Source organism: Anomaloglossus baeobatrachus, chromosome 1, assembly GCF_048569485.1.
Source record: "Anomaloglossus baeobatrachus isolate aAnoBae1 chromosome 1, aAnoBae1.hap1, whole genome shotgun sequence".
NCBI lineage: Eukaryota > Metazoa > Chordata > Amphibia > Anura > Aromobatidae > Anomaloglossus > Anomaloglossus baeobatrachus.
The window spans coordinates 916,898,827-916,925,525 of NC_134353.1; the positions used below are offsets into that span (position 1 = coordinate 916,898,827).

The window sequence follows — 26,699 nt, forward strand, 5'->3', positions numbered from 1 at the left end:
TATCTATCTTTCCATCCCTCTATCTATCTATCTATCTATCCATCCATCCATCCATCCATCCATCCATCCATCCATCCATCCATCCATCCATCCATCTATCTATCTATCTATCTATCTATCTATCTATCTATCTATCTATCCCTCTATCTATCTATCTATCTATCTATCTATTTATCTATCTATCCCTCTATCTATCTATCTATCTATCTATCTATCTATCTATCTATTTATCTATCTATCCCTCTATCTATCTATCTATCGATCTATCTATCTATCTATCTATCTATCTATCTATCTATCTATCTATCTATCTATCTATCTATCTCTCTATCCCTCTATCTATCTATCTATCCCTCTATCTAGCTATCTATCTATCTTTCCATCCCTCTATCTATCTATCTATCTATCCATCCATCCATCCATCCATCCATCCATCCATCCATCCATCCATCCATCCATCCATCCATCTATCTATCTATCTATCTATCTATCTATCTCTCCATCCCTCTATCTATCTATCTATCTATCTATCTCTCCATCCCTCTATCTATCTATCTATCTATCTATCTCTCCATCCCTCTATCTATGTATCCATCTTTCTATCCTTCTACCTTGCTTAGTTATTGGAAGTGTAAAAAGACAGATATCTACAGAAGTTCGGATAATAATGTCCTATAGAAGCCCCCTATATATCCCTGGATTGTACAGAATTTCCGGCTTAGATCTACCAGCACCAATTGTACAAGGATTCTGTGCAACTCATTTTGCAGATCACAAAAGCCATTGTCATATGTTAACACAAAATCCCCTCGTATGAATTTGTATCATGTCTTGATGAAAACAAAAAGCCGTCTCCAGCACGAGAACCCGTGTAATCACTTTCCCTACTAACAATCTGGATCCTCAGCTTTGATCAGACAGTAATCAGTTTCACATTCTGTCTCACGCAATGCAAAGTATATTTCTCCTGCAGTTATCAAGGTGTAAGTAATTAACAGATCATCACGTGAAAAGCTTTGGAGGTTTTCTCTGAGACATTTGAAGCCGGAATGTTCTTTTGCGCTTTATTTAAACCGCATGTGTCTTGTCGTTTGTGTTTTGTGAGATTTGACTAGAAAGCTATTACTGAAGAATGAATGATAGTCGCGGATAAAAGCCAAGGTTCAGACAGGAACTCTTTACCTAGTATGGGAGGTCTGTGATGCCCGATGGTCAACAGGTAGAGTCCATGCTTATTGGGGGAGGTCAGTGGTGCCCGATGGTCAAAGGGCAGAGACTCCATGCCTACTGGGGGAGGTTAGTGGGGCCCAATGGTCAACAGGCAGAGGATTGGGGAGATCAGTGGTGCCTGATGGTCAACCCTCCCCTATTGGGGAGATCGGTGGTGCCCGATGGTCAACAGGCAGAGACTCCATGCCTGTTGGGGAAGGTCGGTAGTGCCCAATGGTCAACAGCCAGGGACTTCTTACCTATTGGGGGAGGTCGGTGGTGCCCAATGGTCAATAGGCAGATACTCCTTACCTAATTGGGGAGGTTGGTGGTGCCCAATGCGCAACAGGCAGGGACTCCTTACCTAGTGGGGGATGTCATTGGTGCCTGATGGTTAACAGTCAGAAACAAAATCCAGAGAAGTAAATTGACAGCACTCACTGGAATCCAGCAAAATTCTTTTACTCAAAAAAGGTGCATTAAAATGGCAGGAGCAGAGCAGAGAGCGAGCCCCCTCACGGACATCCGGTGAGTGCTGTCCGTTTACTTCTCTGGACTTTGTTGGTGAATACATACCTGTTGCGGACAGGCACCTTGGCACCAGCCACGTGGAGGATCCATGTCCAGATCCCGGATTTCTGTCCTAGCTGATGTGTGCGGGAGGTGGTGCGGCAATTTTCTTTATGGTTTCATTTAACAGGCAGAAACTCCTTGCCTAATGGGGGAGGTCAGTGGTGCCCGATGGTCAACAGCCAAGTCTAAAATGTAAAAGATGTAAATCCAAAATGGAATTTGTTTTTAAACTTTTGCACTCATTGTACAAATGTGTCCTAGGCATTATACCAGTGTAATAAGTTATAGTTTATGAATAGCATAATGGATAACGTATAGATTATTTGGTTCTGATTCCACCTGAATCAAGCAGAGGTTGAGCATTCGTATCGCCACTCCATTAGTCTATTCTCTATGGGACTGCTGGAGATGGCCAAGCGCTGTGCTTGTCTCATGTAGAATGACTGGAGCAGAGGTGCGTGTGCTCTATTATTTGGGGCTCCAGACAGTCAGACACCAAGGAAATCAGTAAGTTATCTCTTATCCCATCAATACAGGAATACTTATTATCTTTCTAAAACCATACTACAAATTTCATTATGATTTACATTTTTCACTAAATTTAATTCATTACTGCAAAAAGCATTTGAACTCACAATTATCTCGGTGGCCAATTAAAGACACATATAGCCTAAACATCTCCAAATAGAGTATCACAAAATCATGGAGTTTTTTTTTATTCTTTTTTTCAAAACTGGACATCTAGTGCCCCATATCTGAAGGGTCAAATTTGATCTTGGAATCCCTGCCCTGTAAGACCACTGTGTTGCCCATTTATTTAAGGTCCCAAAACATGACACCTATTCCTATAACATAGTAAAGTCTATTTGCAAACATAATAATTGTTATTATTAAGGATGTGATAATGCCCTATGTAAATGAGCCACTATCTGATCCTCGAGGTTTAGTAGTTTTTCAGAAAGCTGTGTGTCAAGGGTGACAGACAATCTTTTGGTGTCCGGCTATAGAAGGTCAAAGCGTTTGGCTGTGCAAACTGCCCTTAACAAGACTTCAGTGCAAGCTGTTGGCTTGCATTAATCTGGAAAAACTTTGTTGTTGCAGTTCCTTTCCCTGAGTCTTCTGGAGATAAGATTCTTCATTTACTTTCCCCCTTTTTGTTATCCCTGTGTGTCTTTTAGGTCTTAGAGGGTTTGACTATGCACTCATCCCATCTGTTCCCTAACCTAGGGCCTATTTCAGGGTCAGGTATCCAGCTCAGCGCATACGTATGGAACCTATCTAGGATGGCTAGGAGCCTGTGGTAGGCTTGGTCAGTGGTGATCATCTCCCCCTTCCCTTTCACTGTTTGCTTGTATGGAACCTATCTAGGGTGGCCAGTGGCCTGCTGTAGGCTTAGTCAGTGATCACCCCATCTCCCCTTCCATAGACACAGGGTTTCCCTTACCTTTCACTGTTCACTTGTCTGGAACCTATTTAGCGTGGCCAAGGGCCTGCGGTAGGCTTAGTCAGTGGTCACCATCTCGCCCTTCCATAAACACAGGATTTCCCTTCCCTTTCACTGTTCGCTTGTATGGAACCTATCTAGGGTGGTCAGGCGCTTGCGGTAGGCTTGGTCAGGGGTCACCATGTCCCCCTTCCCTAGACACAGTGTTTCCTTTATCTTTCACTGTTAGCTTGTATGGAACCTATCTAGGGTGGCCAAGGGCCTGCGGTAGACTTAGTCAGTGGTCACTATCTCACCCTTCCATAGACACAGGATTTCCCTTCCCTTTCACTGTTCACTTGTATGGAACCTATCTAGGGAGGTCAGGGGCCTGCGGTAGGCTTGGTCAGGGGTCACCATCTCCCCCTTCCCTAGACACAGGATTTACCTTTCACTGTTCACTTGTATGGAACCTATCTAGGGTGGTCAGGTGCCTGAGGTAGGCTTGGTCAGGGGTCACCATCTCCCCCTTCCATAGACACAGGGTTTCCTTTACCTTTCACTGTTCGCTTATATGGAACCTATCCAATTTCTTCCTTCTCCCCTAGCTTTATCCCTTGCACCCACAGAGATGATGAATGTGCCAAAACACCATGTCCCTGACCCATGGGATGCAAACTCATATGGGAAAGAGGATGCTGCTTGTGTCTTTTCACAGCCTTTTGAACATCGTCTATATGCCCACAATCACATGATCGCTCCTCTTTAAAGTGATCAAAGCAACTTTGCTAATGGAAACTAATTAGTTAGTGCATTACAAACAATATTTGTTTTTTTTATACATATATGCCACCAGATAACTCCTTTAATTTACTTTAGTTTTTGAAAGAGTCTAATTTCCCTCTGACCCAAAAAAAATAGAAAAGAAGAAATGTAACAAAGGATTCATCATAACAAAGGTGCTGCACATAAAGTCATTCCCGGAGGATGGTATAAAGGAGCTGGCCCGGGATAGAGATTCACATACAAGAAAAGGTTTGCTAATTGGTGAGATTAACACAAAAGTTCATTTTCTAATCATGGAAGCCGGCGGATTGTTACCTTGCTCCAAATAATCTTCCGCTAATACCGGCTGTTTCCTGTCGACCATTAGAAGAGGGATTTATCAGACTTTTGGCACTTCCAACTGTCTTGCTTCTCAGAGATGGCTTTTCTCCTATGTTTAATCAAAATCCTGCTTGTTTAAGCATCCTCTTCTATTGAATTATGAAATAATAAAACATTAACTCAATTTTGAGAGGAAATGCTGTGTTGGAGATAACTGTGTTTTGTGTACAGTCTGCCTCTACAACAAGTTTTCGGCATAGGGAGCGATAAATTACAAGGGAGAAAAAGCACTCAAGGTATGTCGCTCCATTGTCTGAAAGCATTACAGATATAATGCAGCGTGCCGTAATGCAATTTAATATAATAATTCAAGAGAGCAGACAATGCCATGTTCTGAGACGAGGCGCTCATCCTTTCTTGACGAGCGGTCCTGATTATAAGCCCTTGAATTATGGCTAATGGCTGACAAAAGCAGCAGCAACCATTGCATTAGTTCGTTAATGATTGGGGTTGGAGGGTATGGGAGCCTACAGCATGTGGAATGTGTAATTCTCTCGTAAAAAGCCTACTTTGCACACAGCCTATGGCGGAGAATGGATTTACTTGGACTCTGTTTTCAGCCGTGGTCACGACGAGGATCCTCGGCAATTAGTCTGCACCTTTTGTTTATTAACCCAAGCACAAGTCGAGCATGTGAAGGTCAATCCATGTTGACCTTGAACAAGCCACTTTGCTTTTCTGGTCAACGAGATTAGATTAAGCCATGGACAAGTAAGTAGGCCATCGAGTGTAGAAATAATGCAATAACATGCGGAATAGAAAGTGAATTACAGGGTAGAATTAATTCCATTATGTAGAGCTCCAGGGCCGAAGAGAGGAAATTACACAGGCCAATGATGACGTCAGGAGAAACAGCGGAGGAGACCATGGGAAGAACTTTGAAGAGAAACCTAAAGTTTCAAAAAGTCTTCTGTAGGAGAAAATGTTAGGCTGTTATAAGATGCTGATCTCACACACATACAGTACCAAGATCAACTTGAGACATTGAACCTGCAGAATGCACCCCACGAATAGCTCAAGGTGACTATCATTCAATGTCATGTGAATGTGTCTATGAACCTGGAATACTGGCACCCACCATAGTTATGCATGTTCCATTATACACAAAGGAGATGGCAAAGTAAGTCCCTTTCAAACAACTTATCTACCCAATGAAAAAAGGGATCAGGCATGGAATTTCAATATGCCCGATCTTTTTTTTTCCAAATGTCATCTGTCAGTGTAATGCTATGACTTCCAATGAGGTTACAAATTGTAGGCCCTACTGCCGACCAACGGTGATTCTACACTGACACTTTGCTAAGAGACCATCAATTATATCTGTCTATGAAGTGGAGGTGAACCAGCTAATAGACAAATGATTCCTAAATTAGAGCAGTAGAAAAGAAAATTCGTCTTAAATCTTTGCAGAGGTGACACATGGTCTTCCTTACTTTTCCTCTTGGTTTGACATCCAGTAGAGATGAGCAGATTGCATCACGCAACTCCAATCCATGTCCACGTCAGTGCTCTCTGCCTACGAACAGGAACTGCTCAAAATTCCTGACCTTCTGAGAACTGAGCTCGTCTTATGATTTGCAGTGCACAAACGACGTCACACCAAGACGGCATATCATACACCGCGAGGAACCTGGGAAGGTCAGGAAATTCCTGCAGTTCCTGAAAGCATTGATCTGGACAGTGGACCTGGGTTGCGCAAAGCAATCCGCTTATCTCTATTATCCTAAGATGAATGCTATAATATACCCATAATACATGTAAAACTCCTATCAGGAGATGTTTATGCTATATGTCTCTATATGTGACCTAGGACCTGTGCTGTTATTTGCAGCCGGGTGAGGGTTTTGCTATCATGTCACAATATTGTATTGAATTTGTATAATGCAAAATGTAATTCTTTAAATGGGTTGTGCACTACTAGGACAACCCCTTCTAATTCCACAGGTTTCCCCAGGTAAAATAATAAAAACTGTACTTCCCTCCCATACCAACTTCCTTCCATTGGAGTCCAAGATCGCGGTGCAGGAGCTCCCGAAAGGGATTGTCTATTACTAGGACAACCCCTTCTGATTCCACATGTTTCTCCCAGGTAACATAATAAAAACTGTACTCACCTCCCGTACCGGTGCCCTTGCAGCGGTGCTTCGGTTCGCGCGGGGTTGTGACATCACGTGATCCTCACCACCAATCGGCACCGGCCTCTGTCTCCCCGCCTTTGGACCAAACAAAGAATCAACAGGAAGTGAGAGCAGCCATAGCGCTCACTTCCTGTTGATTAACTTGTTTGGTTTGAAGGTAAGGAGACAGAAGCCGGTGCTGATTGGATACGAGGCTCGTATGACCTCAAAACCCCACGTGAGCCCTGGCACCGTGATCCTGGACACCACTGGAAGGGCGATAGTGCAGGAGGTAAGTGTACGCTTACCTGGGGGAAACCTGTGGAACCAGAAGAGTTGTCCTAGTAGTTGACAACACCTTTCGTGTGCCCTGCCACTGCGATCCCGGACAGCACTGGAAGGGAGCCAGAACGGGAGGTAAGTATAGGCTTTATTATTTTACCTAGGTGAAACCTGTGGAATCAGAAGGGGTTGTCCTAGTAGTGAACAACCCCTTTTAATGAAATGAATGGAAAGACAAGAGTGGACATATCTGTAGTGGTCCTAATTCTTGACAGTCCCCAAAGGCTCCTGTGTCACATAGGAACAAACACTAACCTCTGATTGTCACACACGGTCAGCGTAGGGGCAATTATACAAACACCATTTGCCCGAAGGGCAACAAGAGGTACCCTAACTAAAGACCTAATCAAATAAACTTTATTAAATTATATAAATGGACAAAGATTAAAATTGGCAGGTGGAAGGCCAATTTCGTATTAGATGAGTGCGGCCGCGGACCGACACTGCTCTGGATAAATTCCTAAACATAATATGGCTGGCTATCACCTACAATGCCTGTTAAAAACTACCTAATAGCTAATAGCTTCCCCGACATGTTTCGCCATGACTGGCTTCATCGGGGGTCTGAGGCTATAGTACGCTGAAAAGCGGTTACATCCTCTTTTAAAACCTCTGATGGTGAGACCTCACCATAGGGCTACCAATAGTGGTGGACTCCAGTGGCCAAATCAAATTCAGGATAACTTCCATTCACACTTCAATTGGATGTGATCGAACACTGTTATGTGTTCTATGTTATGATTCGCCAATATATCAGTCAGTGAGTGACCGGCCGCACTCATCTAATACGGAATTGGCCTCCCACCTACCAATTTTAATCTTTGTCCATTTATATAATTTAATAAAGTTTTTTTGATTAGGTCTTTAGTTAGGGTACCTCTTGTTGCCCTTCGGGCAAATAGTGTCTGTCACATAGGAAGACACCAGTTTAATAAATGGCATATGATAGATTAGGGTCTTGTAACAGATCTTTAAAAACCCAACTTGCAATATTTTTCTACCTTCTCGTGAAACAGCTGATGAGTGGTCTTAGCACTAAATGGGACACCATAAAAATTTAATGCAAGATTTCTAAACAGATCTTGGCTGTAGACACCTAACCCATAGATTTTTCCTTTGTTTCCTCGGAGATACGTTTCATCTGATTTCCGTTCCAATAGTCACACTCGTCCTGGTAAGTGGCACAGCCGGACAGGTAAACCGCCCCTGGACAATCAATCATCATATTTATTTTAATTGTATTGTAATGGTCCCTTAGGAAATCGGTTCAAACGAGCTTGACATTATTAAAATTTTAATGCTCAGTTTTCATAGCTGAATGAATATTTAAAGAGTATGTCCCGCTCTTAACTTATGATGATGAAGAAATTAATGGAATGTCTTGTTTAATGTATCGGTACGTGTTGATGCAAAAGACTGGCGGGTGGGAGAAGGGGGTGGATGAGAGTTTTGGCGTAATTACTGGAAAGAGGTAGAATTGGCAACACATTAATCTTAAAGAATAGGGCAGAGGAGATGACTCTCGGTGGAGTTTGCTGGGAGAATGTGCCTTGTGGTGGAACAGACGGCAATCAGCGGTTCCAGGAACACAGATATTGTAGCAAATTGTTCCAAAACAATTGTCCCTGAGGCGATGGAAGATTAAATATTTACTCAGTGGCGCGGTTCATGAAGTGAACTGGGACCTTCATATATGTTAATGCAGAGCAACGTGAGGAGGTATCCTATGTCCTATTGCTACTATAGGAAGGACTAATCCTGCACATTATACAGGAAAGACATTGACATCTGCACCTCCATGGGACTCGCAATCTCAGGCGTGCACACACAATTTAGAGCTACTAATTAACCCATGGGTAAGATTTTGGATTGTGGGTTGAAAGCCAAGCTTTCGGAGGACATATATGCTAAGGTCTTCCCAGGCCAGATTGAAATCCAGGAGCCCAGTGCTGAAAGACAAACCCTGGGCCAATGTACAAGAGGCCCAGTTGTTACGGGGGAACCTCTTGATATAGTAATAGATGAAGATATACTAATACCAGTGGTCAATGTCCACCGTGCAGTGATGGCAGAACTGCATCGGGTGGCACCAGGCCCTACTGAAACCCAACAGTAACCCGGTAACTAAGGTACTCTATGTTACAGGTCACATAGAGGTACCAACCGATGTAAAGAGACTCTGTCCCGTCACAGAGGACCTGCGAATGCAGTAACCGTGTTCTAAGCCACACGATACTGCAGTATGTATACTGAACTCTATTAACTGACAGAGTCAGATAACAAAATAATACTATATTAAATGAACAAAACTCTGTTAACTCACAGAGTCTATATGGCGCTTACACTTCTGTCCCTTCAAAGAAGGTAATATATATGTAGCATGCATGGTATGTATAGGGGCGGACAAGCAGAACACTAGCCGTATCCTGCTAGCAGAGGCTGAGGGTATATACAGTGGTGAGTGTACAGAGTACTGCTCCTATATCGGCTTGCTATATGGTACAGCTGGTTAGCCACCGGTCCCAAAGCTGCCCAAACCCAATACCACTGGAGCCTAGCTTTTCCAGCTACTGACCTTAACTTGGTCAACGGATATTACCGCAACGCCTCACCCTAACCTGCCTCCTGCCCATCAATCAGTCCGGTAGGACTTCGCCGCCTAACCCTATCTCAGATGTGTACAGCAGTATGCACAAAGACGATTGCGCACCTCCATGTGGGCTTAAGGCCTATTTATCACCTCTGTACCGCCCACAAGATTGAAGAATCACGTGTAGCCAGCCCCTTTGGCCAATGAGAGCTCTACACGTCACTGATGATGTCACGGCGGCCAATAAGAACGTGCCACATCACTGATAATGTCACCGACCAACAGGAACGTGCCACATCACCGATGATGTCACGGCGGCCAATAAGGACGTGCCACATCACTGATGACGTCACGGCGGCCAATGGGAACGTACCACATCACCGATGATGTCACCGTGGCCAATAGGAATGTGCCACATCACTGACATGCTCAGATAGTGGCAAAAGACCCATTGGAATCCCGCACATGCTCAATAGGCTCTTTTTGACACTGTCAGAATGCCAAAAAGTCTGGGTCAGCATCCGTGGCTCAGAAGACCAGACCAAGCGATTTCGGGTACGGGAAGGAACTGCTCCAGAAGGCAAACGAGGAGCCCCCGTACCAGTTTACTGATTTATCCTTCTCATAGATACTGTATATAGACTTCAGCCAAAAGCCAAGTATCCCTAAATTGTTGTGAGCGGTATATACTGTATATATATATATATATATATATATATATAATATATATATATAAAATATACTGGTCACAAAAGGTTACTGATACTTGGCTTTCGAGTAAAATCTTAGGGTGATCCTAAAATGACCTCTCACTTTTTCATGTGACCTTAATGTGACCTTCTCTATACTTTTGACTGCACATGTACAACTGTTCAATATTTCAGGACTTTTTCACAACTTGCTGCTCTCTAGCAAGGAGCTTAATGGTAAAATTCACAACAGGTGTTTGATCTGTGAATTGCCCAATACATTTCGTTGTTCAGATAGAATTGGTAGTAAACAGACCCCTTCATCATGATGTTCACATATTGACAGTATGAGACCAGGATGACACCTAACAATTGATCAACAGTAATTCACCATTGAGAGGCTCAAAACAAGAGGTCCTGAGATGAAATTGGTCACTGAGCTTAGAGTGTCACCATCAGGTTGTACAGAGATACAGAGAGACTGGAAGAGTTACAGAAAGCAGAGAAGCAGACGTCCTTTCTTTGGCCACATTGTACACTGATGGAAAGGAGATCAGTGAGAGCCAGCAAAAGCAGGAGCTCCAATAATAATCTTATTATACAGATCACTCAGCCTGACATTCTGCAGCAGCAAAATGGGAGAAACTTTTTAATAAAGAATATTTAGAAAGTTTCTTAACTTTTCATTTAGAAACCAAATCCACAATAAAAGCAAAAACTGGTTTGAAGCTGAACATAGCTTTTAATACCTTGCATTAAAAGGAACCTGTCAGCAGGTTTTTTGCAATGTGATCTGAGAGCAGCATTTTATGGAGGCTTAGGCCTCGATTCTTTTCCGAATTTCAAGAGGGAGAATTAACAGTACAATATGTAATAGGACAAAACCAAATAATCCACATGTGAGCTGAGTACAATTTGCTCTTACATAATTTCATTTTATTTAAGCTTTTAATTCTATTTACGCATTTTACTTCCTAATTGTATTTTTATATTTTTTTTTCCGTTGGTTGTGTGTGACTTATACAATTTTTGTATATAGTGTTCTGCTTTTTTCATATTGTTTTGCATGTATTTTAATTGTATTTTTTAATATATATATATATATATATATATATATATATATATATATACGGTATATATATATTATATATATATATATATATATACAATATATATTTTTTATTTTATTTTTTTAATTTATTTTTTTAATTTTTATTATTATTATTTTTTTTCATTCATTTATTAATTTGTTTATTTTATTTATTTTATTTTTTTTACATTGTCTTGCATTGATCTGCAAAAGTAGACAGGTTATAAAAAAAAATATATATACACTTGCTGTCTGGTAGCTTGAGATGGGTCCAGCTGAGTCGGCATCATTGTAGCTGACTAATCCTCTCTGTAACTAAAAATGTAATAAATTAATTGGAAAACAAGGACTAAGAATTCAGATGCTGGTAGTTTGTAGCTGCCTGAGAGCTGAACCTGCGGCCTCACTGTATATCTCTGTCTGTGGAGCCAAAGGCGGAGGAAGAAGGATCGATACATAGATGGATGGACCATGATTTCATGCGATGTGCGAATACACCCCTGCAGGACCGGCCCAGGACCGGCTCTAGTGAGTGATTTGTAAGAGGCAGGGGCTCAGGAATAGATCACCTGCTGACAGGTGCTGCTTCTTTCTTTACCTACGGCCCTGTGATGTCAGTAGACTATAATATGCTGTAAATTATACATGTATTATGGCTCAGGAGTGACAATAGCTTTCTGGGGACTGGTAATGGGCTATAGTACTGTTCAACAACCAGTGATTTTCATCCAGTTTCCATTCAGTGAATCAAACACAGGACAGCTCTTGATGGACTTAAAGGGAATCTCCAGAAAATAAAAGTTACATTAAACAAATCTGCAAAATCTAATATCTGTTATTGTCAGGTGCGATCTACCAGAAATAAACTAGGGCAGAGACACTATCATGCCAAATGTGCTCCTTTTCTTCTGACACCACTCTCAAGCCTGAGAAAAAGGAAGTGATGATGTCATCTTGGTAAGCCACACCCCTCAGCTGTGAGTGGTGGCTCTCTGATTTAATGGTATGGAACCACACCCCTTTGTGTCATGTGACTTTCAGAGAAGTAATATGTCAATCCAGACCAGAGGGCAGAGCAAGTGTCTACAACACAGAGCTTAAAGGGAACCTGTTACCTGATCCATGTTACCCAAAATGCGGGCATCATGAATCACAACCCGGCTGCACGAATGCCACAAGGTATAGTCTTGTCTGAAATTGTCTGTTATTTCAGAGAAAAAATACTTTTAAGATCCTGGCACTGCTTTAGGTGATTGACAGATCTCTCGCTAAGAGAGAGACTTCACCTGTAGATATGCTGTGAAAATCATGCCCAGCTATTCTAACTGTATTTTCTCTGAAACGTCGGATCATTTCAGGAAAAAAATATACCTCACTACAATCGTGGGTAAGATGCAATAATTGGGCAACATGAATCACCTGCAAGGTTCCCTTTAAAAGAATAGATTAAAGAATTGTTGGCACCTTTCAAAAATTGTGGGTAATCAACTTTTATCAAGCATGTCATGCTTGTTCAGACTCAGCTGTGACAAGAAACATGTGTGGGCAATATGAAGATCACACCTAAAACTAGATAAAAATGGGAGAAGTTGACTCGATTTTTTTATTGTGGGTCTGTCTGTGTCACACTAAGCATGAAGAAAAGAAAGGGGATAAGAGAACTGTCTGAGGACTTGAGAACCAAAATTGTTTAAAAATATCAATAATCTCAAGTTTACAATCCATCTCCTGAGATCTTGATGTTCCTTTGTCCACGGTGCACAACATAATCAACACGTTTACAAGCCATGGCACTGAAACTAATCTCCCTGGACGTGAATGGCATAGAGAAATAAATGAAAGGTTTCAATGCAGGATAGTCCGAAAGGTGGATAAGCAGTCCCAAAAAAGTTCCAAAGAAATTCAAGGTGTCCTGCAGGCTCAGGGTGCATCAATGTCAGTGCGAAGTATCTGTTCACATTTGAATGAAATGAAATACTATGGAGGAGACCCGGGAGGACCCCACTGCTGATACAGAGACAGAAAAAAGCTAGACTGCAGTTTGCAAAAATGTACGTGAATAAGGCAAAAATCTTCCGGTAAAGTGTCTTGTTGAGAAATGAGACCACGATAGAGGTTTTTGGTAAAGCACATCATTCTACTGTTTACAGAAAACAGAATGAGGCCTGCAATGAAAAGAACGCAGGACCTACAGTCACACATGCCGGAGGTTTAAACATGTTTTGGGGTTGATTATCTGCCTCTGGCACTGGGGCCTTGAATGTGTGCAAGACATCATGAAACCTGAAGATTACCAAAGGAATTTGGGTCACAATGTAGTGCCCAGCATCAGAAAGCTGGGTTTTTGACTTAGGTCACGGGTCTTCCCGCAGGACAATGACCTCAAACACTTCAAGATGCCCCCAGAAATGGATGGAATAAAGCACTGGAGAGTTCTGAAGTGTCAGCAATGGGTCCAGATCTAATTCCCATTGACACCAATGGAGAGATCTTAAAAATCTTAAAATTGCTGTTGGGAGAAGACGCCTTCAAATATGAGAGACCTGGAGCAGTTTATAACGAAGAGTCCAGAATTCCAGATGACAGGAGGAAGACGCTTCTGGATGGTTGTAGGGAGCGATTGATTGCACTTATTCGAAAGGATGCAACCAAAAATCAAGTTGATGGTGCCAACAATTTTGTCCCATTTTGGGGGATTTGTATGAAATTATGTCCAATTTCCCTTTTTTTTTATTTTTTTTTCTATTGTTCCAATATACACAAAGGAAATAAATATGTATATAATAAAATATGTATAATTGCAAAATTTTCTGGGAGAAATACTTCATTTTTTGGAACAATTTCAAGGGTGCCAACATTTTTTGGCCATTAGTACAGATACATAGATAGACTAACTGCTGTCTTTCAGCCATTGCCCCTTGGGCTTTCCTAATTCTTTGCTCACTGTACATAATAATGTGATACATTTTGCTGTTATAATTACAATTACACCAATCCTGAGTAATTATGTGGCCTCTTTTCCCGGAGTGAATCCCTCCCTCACAAAAGCTCCTAGCAGGGGATCCTAATTACTTCCTGTGCAGTGTTCCACCCAGTAATTAGTGAATTTTATGTCAAGTTGATTCTAATTATAAGAGCTGGACTGCTAAGAAAAAAAAAGATATCTTGTCAAGTTCATGTCTGCCACCGAGCGATCACTGTAACTATCTATAGTGTATCTTTTCTATAATCAGTGGTGGGCGCCAATCTGTATGGACTGCAATGTCCTGGGGTTAATACCTTTCCAAAAGTTTTGCTTAACTTTCCTTGTACTGATTATGATCCAGAATTTTGTTGGACTCTATAGGATAATGTTATGTAACCCTCATGGCCGGTGTAGGGGCAGTGAGCGGGATTGTTGGACCCATTGGACTACAGGGGGTCCCCTGGCTTACCCTTTATTGGGAGGGGCTTCACTAAGCGCCCACCACGAGGAGGACGCCAGGGACCACTCCAAGGGCAGTGACCAGGACTGTGGCAGTTGACCCCCACAACAGGTGACGGGCTCAGGTACAGGCAGGGTGACTGAGGTAGGCTGGTAGGTGGGTACAGACAGGAATGGTGGGCATAGCAGGGATAGACAGGTATGGGAAGGCAGGTGCAGGAAACTGACACAGGGATAACAGGGCAGGAGCTCAGGACCTGACAACTAACTAACTAGCAGACTGGAGACTGACTAAGGTATTGCCCAGGCACCTTCCCTAAAGGGAGGGTGCCTTAAATATACAGTGCCTCTCAGTCATAGGCTGAAAGGTATTTTGGGAAATGGCACAAGAGGAGGACTGGTATTGACGCGCCCGTCTTAAGTGCACTCCCAGGAACCCTGTGTGGCATGTACAGGGCCCAGGAGGGGAAGGAGGCAGCAGCGCACGTGGATGGCCGGGTGAATAATGGGGAGGACACCATCCGGCCAGGGTGGTGAGTAAGTCGGCGTCTCTGCTTAGACACCAGCACTACATGTGTATGCTTCAGGTATCTATATGTAACCACGCAGAGGTTATGAGAATAATTGCAGCCTGTTTAAAAGGAAAAAGTATATGCATAAGAAGGAATCCTCGGTATATTGTGCACATCTCATCTGTACAGTAACACATTACAGGTAGATTTTGTTTCCAGTGCTCCTTATTAGCTTTGCTGAAGATTTTTTTTATTCCAAGTAGTCAGGATCCACTTCATTAAAGGCGATGGTCTTGGGGGAAAGGATGCTACCATATACTGTAATTAAAGATCATGATTAAAGATCTTTTTATGCCAGTGGTAACCTACAAATGAGCTCTGGGGCCAAGTTATAGAAATACATAAAAGTAGAGTTATTACCTAAGAGACCTGAGATTTACCTCCGAGCTCCCAGACAAAAACACTGCGTCTCCGAGCCGAAGAGTCAGCGCTCTGCGGTCTGCCCCGCGGAGCATTGAGATGATATCTCAGAACTTTGTATGCCACCTGTGTGATCGTACAGGGGGCAGCCACCTGCTAAGAAAGGGGAAATTGTCACCAAATCTTAAAATTAATTACTTTCATTACTTTGACATATGTAAGTTTGTATGGCAGAATTGTTATTTAAAGCTAATCTGTCCTTTCAGGGACTTTTTAGAATAAGCCATCATGTCTGTGCACTTGTTTTATGTTGTCTTTGTGCTAGTAGGTGGAGACTAGCTGCTCTGATATCATCCATGCATAGTACACACAGGCCTGAGGGATTCCTGCTCTCCTGTCTGTACAGTGTAGATGTGAATCCAGCACTGGGGTGAGATAAAACACTTACTGAAAAGCAGCAGGCAGCACTGTCTGTGTGTGGCCCCTCATTTCTCTTTGTCTCTTTCTCCTCCCTTCTCCATACACTTTGGTGAGCAACTCTAATCTTATCCCTCAGTTCAGGAAACAATAGAATGAGAAAAAGTGGCTAAGAGATGAAAGAAACAGATTCCCTACACCTCATTATATATATCTCTTATATATATCTCCAAATAAGACTGGGTCTTATATTATTTTTTGGTCTCAAAGATGGGCTATCAAACAACCGCAAAAGAAAGCAGACACCCCCCAAAAAAAAAATCACACATACGAGACCTTCTTAGATCTAAAAAAGTTAGAGTTGGCAAGTGCCAATGGTGGATGGGCTCTCACACACAGATCAGAATCACAGCCCCTTGCCGTTCTTCTGAAGTGTAGCCGTTGTGTAGCACCGGTGTCTCTGCAGACCTAGCCTGGGTCATGTCCTCCCTTGAACTTCCCTAGCCATCCATGTGTGCTGCTGCCTCCTTCTCCTCCCAGGCCCTGTACATGCAGCACAGGGTTCCCGGGAGTGCACCTAAGATGCGCGTGCCTGCATGCACAACGGCCCTCCTCTTAAAGGGCTAGCATGCCATCTCCTGGAAATGCCTCTCCACCTATGGTTGAGAGGCACTCTGTATTTAAGGCACCCTCCCATTAGGGGAGGTGCCTGCACAATGCCTTAGTTAGTCAGTCCCCAGTGTGCTACATAGCTATTTGTCAGGTCCTGAGCCCCTGCCCTGTTATCCCTGTGTCTATCGTCCTGTACCTGCCTCCCCATACCTATCTCCCCCTGCCTTGCCCACCATACCTGTCATACCTGCCTTCCTGTCTGCCCCGTCACCTCTCCTGTACCTGCCTGCACCTGTGTCTACACCTGAGTCCGTCTCCTGTAATGGGGGTCAGCTGTGACAGTCCCGGTCACTTCCCTGGCAGTGGTACCTGGCGTTTGCCTAATAGTAGGCACTTAGTTAAACCCCTCTCTCTAAAGGGTAAGCCCGGGTCCCCTCTGTCGTCCAGTGGGTCCACTTATTCCTCTAGCTACCCCTATGCATGAGCATTACAAGTTGGTGACCAGGAGCAGCCACAATGCTCATGTGTAGAGTGATGCCAGCAGTACTACCCGATCTGTGGGAGACAGCCCGGCACTAGCCAACCCTTATTATTGTAGGGTTATTGAGTGCTGTTCTTTTGGGGTGTCTGCTTTCCTTGATGAAGGGTCTACCTTATATGTCTAAAGGCCGCTTTACACGCTGCGATATCGCTATCGATAACGCTAGCGTGCGTACCCGCCCCCATCGGTTGTGCGACACGGGCAAATCGCTGCCCGTGGCGCACAACATCGCTCAGTCCCGTTACACTACTTACCTGCCTACCAACGTCGCTGTGGTCGGCGAACCGCCTTCTTTCTAAGGGGGCGGTTCGTTCGACATCACAGCTATGTCACTATGCGGCCGCCCAATAGAAGCGGAGGGGCGGTGATGAGCGAGATGTAACATTCCACCAACCAGCTTCATTCCTCATTGCGGGCGGCTGCAGGTACGGTGAAGTTCCTCGTTCCTGCGGTGTCACATGTAGCGATGTGTGCTGCCACAGGAATGACGAACTACATCGTACATGCAGCAGCAGCGATAATCGAGAATAGGGGGGCATGTCACCCATGAGCGATTTTGAACGTTTTTGCAACGATTCAAAATCGCTCATAGGTGGCGCACGCAATGACATCGCCAAAGCGGCCGGATGTGCGTCACAAATTCCGTGACCCCAACAAGATCGCTTGAGCAATGTTGCAGCGTGTAAAGCGGCCTTAACTGTATTATATTGACATGCTGGCCTGGACAATTTTACTGATCTGTAACTAGGACTTATTTTTGGAGTAGGGCTTATATGTCAAGCAAACCCCAAAATCTTGAAAATTCATGCTAGGACTTATTTTCAGGGAAAGTTTCTTATTTCCGCTTGGACTATTAATATATGTAAAGTTTGTTGAAAAAGGAGCGACTATTTAATCACTGCATGATAGTGTTGCTTAGACAGGGCATGGCACTACAACGTCAGCACTGTATAGTATTTTATATCTGCAGTGTGTGCATAGGTCAACACATTGTAGCATTGATATTTAACCAATGTATGGAAGTTTTACATAATATGACCAACATATGAAAATGTACTATACTCATAACGTAAATGCTGCAAAATCTTTGTGATGTCCCTTACCTGGGTATAATATTATATGTTATCACTCCTCCGATTTTCTAATGTGGTGATTGTATTCACACCTATGTCAACAATATGTTCCATTGTACAAGACTAGTGCCCTGATAGCTTCTCCACTACACCTGGAGGTGTCCCAAATGTTCCAGTTATCTCAATTAAACAGCTTTGTAGCTATTTATTGAAGCTCTTCATGGACTGACTTTATGCATATGGGCAGCAGGCCATCTGAATGAGCAGAGCTGTAGTGTTAAGGGTACCGTCACACTAAAGGACATACCAGCGATTCCGACCACGATACGACCAGGTCAGGATCGCTGGTGCGTCGCTACATGGTCGCTGGTGAGCTGTCAAACAGTCAGCTTGGTAACCAGGGTAAAAAAAGCGCTTTGCTTGGTTACCCGATATTTACCTTGGTTAGGTTACCAATGTACACCACTTAGCGCTGGCTCCCTGTACACATAGCCAGGGTAAATATCGGGTAACTAAGCAAAGCGCTTTGCTTAGTAACCCGATGTGTACCCTAGCTACGTATACAGGGAGTTAGCGCTAAGCGGTGTACACTGGTAACCAAGGTAAATATCGGGTAACCAAGCAAAGTGCTTTGCTTAGTTACCCGATATTTACCATGGTTACCAGCGTACACTGCTTGCACAGAGTCAGTGCTCGTTGGTCTCCCGCCGTCAAACACACCGATGCATGCTGTCCTGCGGGAGCCCGACAACCAAAAAATGAGCCAGAACAGTGTGTAACGATCAGCGATTTCACAGCAGGGGCCAGGTCGCTGCTTAGCGTCACACACAGCGAGATCGCTGATGAGGTCACTGATACGTCACAAAACCTGAGCGGTGTATATGTGATTCCAGCTCTGGGGTGAGATAAAACACTTACTAGAAATCATCTGTAGGCTCCCTCTTCTTATCAGTCTCACTCTGCCCTACTCTTCTCCATAGACAGTAATAGGCAGTTATATATTGATCCTGCAGCCACATGTATGTCCATCTTGTTTTGAACAAGACAGATATTGACTGTTTTAAAATAAATAATAAGTTCAGGGGGCAGAAGACTGGGGAAGAAGAGGCCCATAAGGGGACAAAAAAATGCAGATTGGGGAAGAAGAGGCTCATAAGTGGAGAAAAGCAAAGTAGATTGGGAAAGAAGAGGCTCATAAGTGGAGAAAAACAAAGAATATTGGGTAAAAAGAGGCTCATAAGTGGAGAACAAAATCAGATTGGTGAAGAAGAGGTTCATAAGTGGAGAAAAAAAGCATATTGGGGAAGAGAATCATAAGTGGAGAAAAAAGCAGATTGGGGAATAAAAGGCTCATAAGTGCAGACAACAAAGCAGATTAGAGAAGATGAGGCTCATAAGTTGAGAAAGAAGGAGTTTGGGGGAAAAAAAGACTCATAGGTGGAGAAAAAAGCAGATTGGGGAAGAAGAGGCTCATAAGTGGAAAAAAAGCAGATTCCTTTGATAGGGTCTAATATTTGCTTTTTACAAAGTTTGGATAGTAGTCTCTTAACTAATCTCAATGATTTATTTTATTCTATGAATGTAGGAAATATATTTTCTCAATTTTGATAGTGACTGCTCTTTTATTATTTCTCACAATGCATTGTGTACAGATCTAGCAGAGCTGAATATGTAATTTGGTGGCTCGGGATATTACAGTGTGTTTGTGTTTATATATGACTGCAATATTCAATGACAAAGTCAACTCCGCTACATCAGTAACTCTTCATTTTCGAGTGTTAACTACATTTCATTTTGCTTTGATGGACTCTTCTCCTCTTCTAACATGTCCTCTACTTTTTGTGTTTTCTAGATGAACCGACCAATCCAGGTGAAGCCAGCCGACAGTGAAAGCAGAGGAGGTAGTAGTTGGCATTTCTCCAAGCATAATTGCTAAGTAGTATGTGATTGCCTTGTGGATTTTGTCATGCAGTGCGCTGATCAATTAGTACCTAATCACTGCCAGAGACATTCCCTCTGAGTGTGACTTTCCTACTTATTAAATCCCTTTTTTCTTTTTTGCACTTTTGTATTTATTTATTTTTTTTTTTTTACTTCTTCACATTCAATTCTTATTAGATTTTTGCTGGAGATTACCTAGGAAGTCAATAAGATTTTTCCAAAAGTTGAAAATGAGTCCCAACTTTCTCTATGCAGACTGGTGTGTAAATCTTTGCATCATTGCATGGCCAAGACGTTTTCTGTTGGGAAATTGTAGAATAAAATGTGAAATGTGATCTGGAAGTCTAAGATGGGGACTCATCCTCCATCAGATAGCATTGATTGCGGTCAAACCCATCTCGGCGTAGAGTTGGTGCAAATCGATGTGCAGGACAATGGTCTGTGGCCTCTGCCAGGATCCATGTTTCTGCTTCTGCTTGGCTGACCTGCCGTGATGTCACCTATGCATCATTCTGCAATGATGATGTTTCTCCAGGCCAGCTGTCCAAAAAATGATCAGTGGAAGTTCAAGTTGGGGGGGTCTAATTTCCCGTCAGATAACACTGATTCCCGTAAAAGCCATCTTGGAGTGTATAATAGCAATTCTGCCAAGCAGAGAGATAGTGCCCAATAGTCCAAATACAACAGTAATAATAGCAGGGACTAAAACTTAACTTTAAAGGGGGCTTTACACGGTAGCGAACAGCGGTATTGAACTGACATTGAAAATGTGTTACTGCGCTCTTGTGATGGCCCCTTTGATAAGGTTTAAAAAGGAATTCAGTATTTAATGCAGCACCACACAGGATATTATGACTGAGGTATAATACTCTTACACAACCAAAAAACTACCTCTAAAACAATATTTTATTTAATAAATTCTTTAAAAAAGACACTTATAGTATCCTCTCATTCAGCATAAAACATAGACACATCAAAGGAACACACATAGTGTGGGTGTCAGTGGGTGCTATTTCCGTACCAAGTGGTAAAACGGGAGAAAGGGAGAGTTCAGAAAAATATATATGTTTTTTTCAAATTAACAGGATGGGACCTGTCTACATATACCCTAGGTTCCCCTTCCTAATAGCGAAGGGTACCTTAATTTTTTGGACACCCCCCCGCTCCAGATGACTGCCCCGCTCTGCCCCTATTCCTTTCTAGTAGGGTTAACTACCACCAAAAACCAGGCGTACAAACTGTGATACAGACATAAAACCACAAACATACAAATCAACAATTAGAGGTAGTTTTTTTGGTGGTGTAAAGGCTGCTTGTGAAAGCACCCGCCCCCGTCATTTGTGCGTCACGGACAAATCGCTGCCCGTGGCGCACAATATCACTAACACCCGTTACACATACTTACCTTCCTAGCGACGTCGCTGTGGGCGGCAAACAACCTCTTCGTTAAGGGGGAGGTTCGTGCGCCGTCACAGCGACGTCACACAGCGGCCGACCAATAGAAGTGGAGGGGCGATGACCAGCCGCATTAACGACTCTCCCACCTCGTTGCCGGAGGACGCAGGTAAGCTGTTGTTCGTTGTTCCCGGGGTGTCACACGTAGTGATGTGTGCTGCCTCAGGAATGACAAACAACCTCCGTCCACAACGACCAACGAGATTTTGAAAATGAACGATGTGTCAACGATCAACGATAAGGTGAGTATTTTTGATCGTTAACCAGTCGCTCAGAGCTGTTACACGCAACAACGTCACTAACGAGGCCGGATGTGCGTCACGAATTCCGTGACCCCGACGACATATCGTTAGATATGTCGTTGCGTGTAAAGCCCCCTTAACACGGGAGAGAGGGAGAGTTCAGAAAAATATATATGGTCTTTTCAAATTAACGGGATGGGACCTGTCTACATACTGTATATCCTAGGTTCCCCTTCCTAACAACGGAGGGTGCCTTAATTTTTTGGACACACCCCACTTCAGATGACTGGCCCGCTCTGCCCCTATTCCTTTCTAATAGGGGTAACCACCACCAAAAACCAGGTATACAAACTGTGATACAGACATAAAACCACAAACATGCAAATCAAAAATTAGAGGTAGTTTTTTTGGTGGTGTAAGAGTATTTTATGCAGCCAAGAAGATAAAATATGAGAGCCCTTTAGATGCTTTGGATTACTTGGGCTCCTTGTCCCCTCGTTAGAATAACCTAATTTATCATATTGGCCTACAACCTCTGGGCCACCAAGTTTTGCTGTTGGTGACCACTTAAGGTCTATTATATATTGGTGTGGTCCTTACTGTTGACTTTCTCGTCTTTGTGGTCAAAGATCAGGAAACTGACTGGACTCTACGAGCAGAGATAAGTTTATCCCATGTGCCGCTATATGTTAATTACTGATCTACGGATGCTGAACACTATCAGCGCCTGTATTCTGCCTGCAGTCATTAGCTGACCTGAGATCGTAATCTAACCTCCGAGTGCCCGCTCACCCCTTGTCACCGCATTATGCGATGTATCCGAGCGAACATTCAAACATGAATTCTGCAAAAGAAAAAAAAAAGTGATAAGACGCTGACTGGTCAGATAATGCCAACACGTATCCCCGAGCAGTGTTTGTGTAGACCTGCTAGGACGCTTTCCCAAAATTATAAGTGTTCATTTTAAACAGCGTGAAAACCTTCTGGGCTACTCAACTTGTTCCTAAGACGTCTGCTCTAAATAGACATAAAATTCACATCTTGGGCCAGGATATTACTTGGGTCCAAGAAATATGTATTTTAACTTTGTTATCTTGAAGGCACACCGTTGTGTGCTCTAGAGATGAGCACATCTGCAAAACTTCGAATCACCAGATTTCCTCAAATTCAGTCAAAAAGATTCGATGCTATACAAATTTCTCGTAAAAAAAACCCCATTACGTGCTGAGGTTTCTCCAAACCCCAAAACATAGTAAACAGAGGGGTCAAAATATTAAACTTGCAACCCCACGTCCTTATTCATGTACCCTATCCAGTGCTTCATTCTTTTACCTCAAGTCTCTTCTTCCACCTTTAGTCTGTTTTACGCTTTGAAGCCTCCGGTGCTGATTAGGCCTCCCTCAGTATCAGGATGTGTGTCACCCTGCCATGCCATCGTGGCCCTTGAAGCCTAATTAGTGCTGGAGGAGTCGAAGAGTGAACAAGACAGAAGACCGAAGTCTGTAGCATGCCAGTGGAGGTCTGGGAGGGGAGCAAGCAAAATGTCTGAAAGCAGGCCAATACTTTGCTTGATTTAATAAAATTAGAAACAAAAAAAGTTCAGCTTCTGGCAAAACCAAAATTCCTGAAAAAGTTTATCTTATTTTGACTTAGGGTAACGTCTCACTAAACGACGTACCAGCAATTCCGACCACGATATGACCTGGCCAGGATCGCTGGTGGGTTGCTACATGGTCGCTGGTGAGCTGTCAATCAGGCAGTTCTCACCAGCGACCAGTGACCAGCCCCCAGCCACCAGCGACGCGTGGAAGCGATGCTGCGCTTGGTAACTAAGGTAAATATCGGGTAACCAAGCAAAGCGCTTTGCTTGGTTACCCGATATTTACCTTGGTTACCAGCGCACACCGCTTAGCTCTGGCTCCCTGCACTCGTAGCCAGAGTACACATCAGGTTACTAAGCAAACCGCTTTGCTTATTTACCCGATGTGTACTCTGGCTACGTGTGCAGGGAGCCGGCACTGGCAGCCTGAGAGTGGCGTACGCTAGTAACCAAGGTAAATATCAGGTAACTAAGCAAAGCACTTCGCTTGGTTACCCGATGTGTACCTTGGTTACCAGCGTCCGCAGCTGTCAGAAGGTGGCTCCCTGTTCCCTGCACATTCAGATCGTTGCTCTCTCGCTGTAAAACACAGCAATGTGTGCTTCACAGCGGGAGAGTAACGAACAAAAAATGATCCAGCACTGTGTGTAATGAGCAGCGATTTTACAGCAGGGGCCAGATCGTTGCTCAGTGTCACACACAGCGAGATCGCTAATGAGGTCACTGGTGAGTCACAAAAACGTGACTCAGCAGCAATCTCGCTATGTGAGAAGTACCCCTTGCTTGCCATCAATCAATTTTCTCATCTCTAGTGTTCACTCTTTATCTCATCACAGCACAGCATCGCTCCTGCTTGCAGCACTGAGCAGTAAAGGAGAGAGTGCGTGAGATGCTGGGCTGGGACGAGTGATGAAACACTTCCCACAGCTCAGTCACTCAGGAAGACTGCAGCCCACCTCAGTTGACATGACATCACCAGACATCAGAGGACATGGAGCCCGGGGGTCATGCAAAGGGAGTGAGCAGATCGCAATAGCGAAACTCACAAGCACTATTGGCAACACAAGGTTCAATGTGGCCAGTAATGAAAATGGGTGCGCCACCCCTTTAAGGCACTGTCCCACTACGGGAGGTGCCTGAGCAACGTTATTAGTTAGTTAGTGGTTTTCTCCCTAGCCAGCTAGTTATCATGTTCATTTATCCACTGTCTCTTCCCTAGCAGTGTACGTTTGGTACCCTTCAACCTGTCAGCTCTGGCTATGGTATCAGGCTCAGTTGTCCCGGTGGTACCCGCCTATACCAGTGACTGTGCCTGCCAACCCTGGCCGTGCTCTCTGCTTCAGCCATCCTGGTGGTCCCTGTCTACACTAGAGTCTCTGCCTGTTTCCATCTGTGTCAGTCCTTGTCTTCTGAGTCAGCTACCACAGTCCCGGTCACTGCCGTGGGAGTGGCACCTGGTGTATGCCTCACGATAGGCGCTTAGTCAAGTCCCTCTCAATAAAGGGTAAGCCCGGTGTTCCCCTGTGGTGCAGTGGGTCTACTCCTGCTCGCTGCCTTACCATCTCCGGCAGCGAGCGCTACAGATGGTTACACTCTACCGGCCAGACGGCAGAAACTCTGCCTATAGAGGACAGTCCCTAGGTGGGGACCATGACCTCCATATAATAATATACTGGATTTGCTGCTTTAAGCTAAGCTCTAGAGACACAGAAAAGGTTAAAGCTGGCCATGTTGCGGCCCCCTTGCACCGCATTGCAGGTAGTCATTGTACCGCTGGCAGAATAAAGCTTCATTGCACTACACTGGTTAAATAATAACCAATCTGAAAATGAATGAGGTCTGTTTGCAGAACAAATGGCCGTACATGAAACACCGGGGTGAGATAATGTAGGTGCCTCAATCTGCTCCCCCCGTACACTCTCGGGGGACCGAGTTCTCGCCTCGCATTGAAGAGGGATGTACATTCAGCTTTATTTTGCCACATCAATTTCTCTCATACATCACCCTGCGCTGATACTTTGCCCCCAAACTCGATTATTCAGCAGTTTCTTTACTTCCTCACAGTACCAGGCATGACCAAATATCTCCCTATTAATTGCATATTCAATACTTAAACAGCAAAAATGATGCTGACTTGCAATATCACTGTACCATAAAGAAAGAGATAGTCCATGCATTTACATAAAAAATAATAATGTGCTCAGAGCAGGCTGTGACCGGGGGGGAGGGAGGGGGCGCATTTTGTAAATTGATAGGAAGGTTTACACTATTCTGTTGGGAGATGAAGATTTAAATAGACGCTGTTAATAGAGGTCCTTGGAGGTTCCCTTATCTTCTGGTGACATTATACAGGGAGGCACCTGACCGCCCGCAGCTTTAATATTTAGTTTTAATTTTCTATTTTTTTTTTTCTTTTTCAGTCGATATAATGATTGCATTATGCAGAAGGTGATGAACAGTACAAGCTAGTGCAATTGAGTATGGTATTTTGGTGATCATAACATTTCAGGGGTTGAAGGCTGGAGTGGGAAGGTCCCGTGCTGTAATCCACTAAAGTATCTCTATGTCATGGGACAAGAAAGTTTATATTGTTAACCCCTTTACTTCTCCAAGTAACCCCTTGTAGGAGACAAAAGAGACGTGATTTTTGAGCTTACTATTGATATGGACTAAAAAGTAGTTTTAAAGGAAATCTGTCAGCAGGTTTTTGCTACCTCATTTGAGAACAGCATGATCCTTAATACAATGTGTATCAGTTAGATTACTGGGTGCATGATGTAGGCAAAGTGGTTCTGAATCCAATGATGTATCACTTAGATTACTGGGCGCATAATGTAGGCAAAGAGATCCTGAATCCAACGATGTATCACTTAGATTACTGGGTGCATGATGTTGGCAGAGAGATCCTGAATCCAAAAATGTATCACTTAGATTACTGGGTGCCTGATGTAGACAAATATATACTGAATCCAACGATGTATCGCTGAGATTATTGGCTGCAGCTGTTCTGACACAATGACAATTTTTTAGATTTAGCCATGTAGCAGAGCTGAGAAAGCTGTCCCGCCCACACCAGGTTCTTAATAGATATTATACATTGACAGTGAAGTGTTAATCAGAGGAGGGGGTATGCTGAACTGTTGTGCATGTAACTTTGTAGTTTGAGCAATGAGAAGTTCTGTTGCTTAAATAAACATAGCAAATAAACAACAGATCGGACTATAACAACACAGGCATCCCTGAATTTTCTGTGTTAACCCTT

The 26,699-nt window shown here is 43.5% G+C and overlaps 1 protein-coding gene across 16 annotated transcripts in view; it reads left to right on the top strand.

The window, feature by feature from the left end:
• Positions 1-26,699, top strand: part of CELF4 (CUGBP Elav-like family member 4) — a 1,553,364-nt gene that overhangs the window by 900,553 nt on the left and 626,112 nt on the right. For all 16 annotated transcript variants that reach the window (XM_075327636.1, XM_075327668.1, XM_075327591.1 and 13 more), the window contains exon 3: positions 20,052-20,100. In XM_075327636.1, the coding sequence (XP_075183751.1) occupies positions 20,052-20,100 (49 nt within the window). The remainder of the gene's footprint in view (positions 1-20,051; positions 20,101-26,699) is intronic.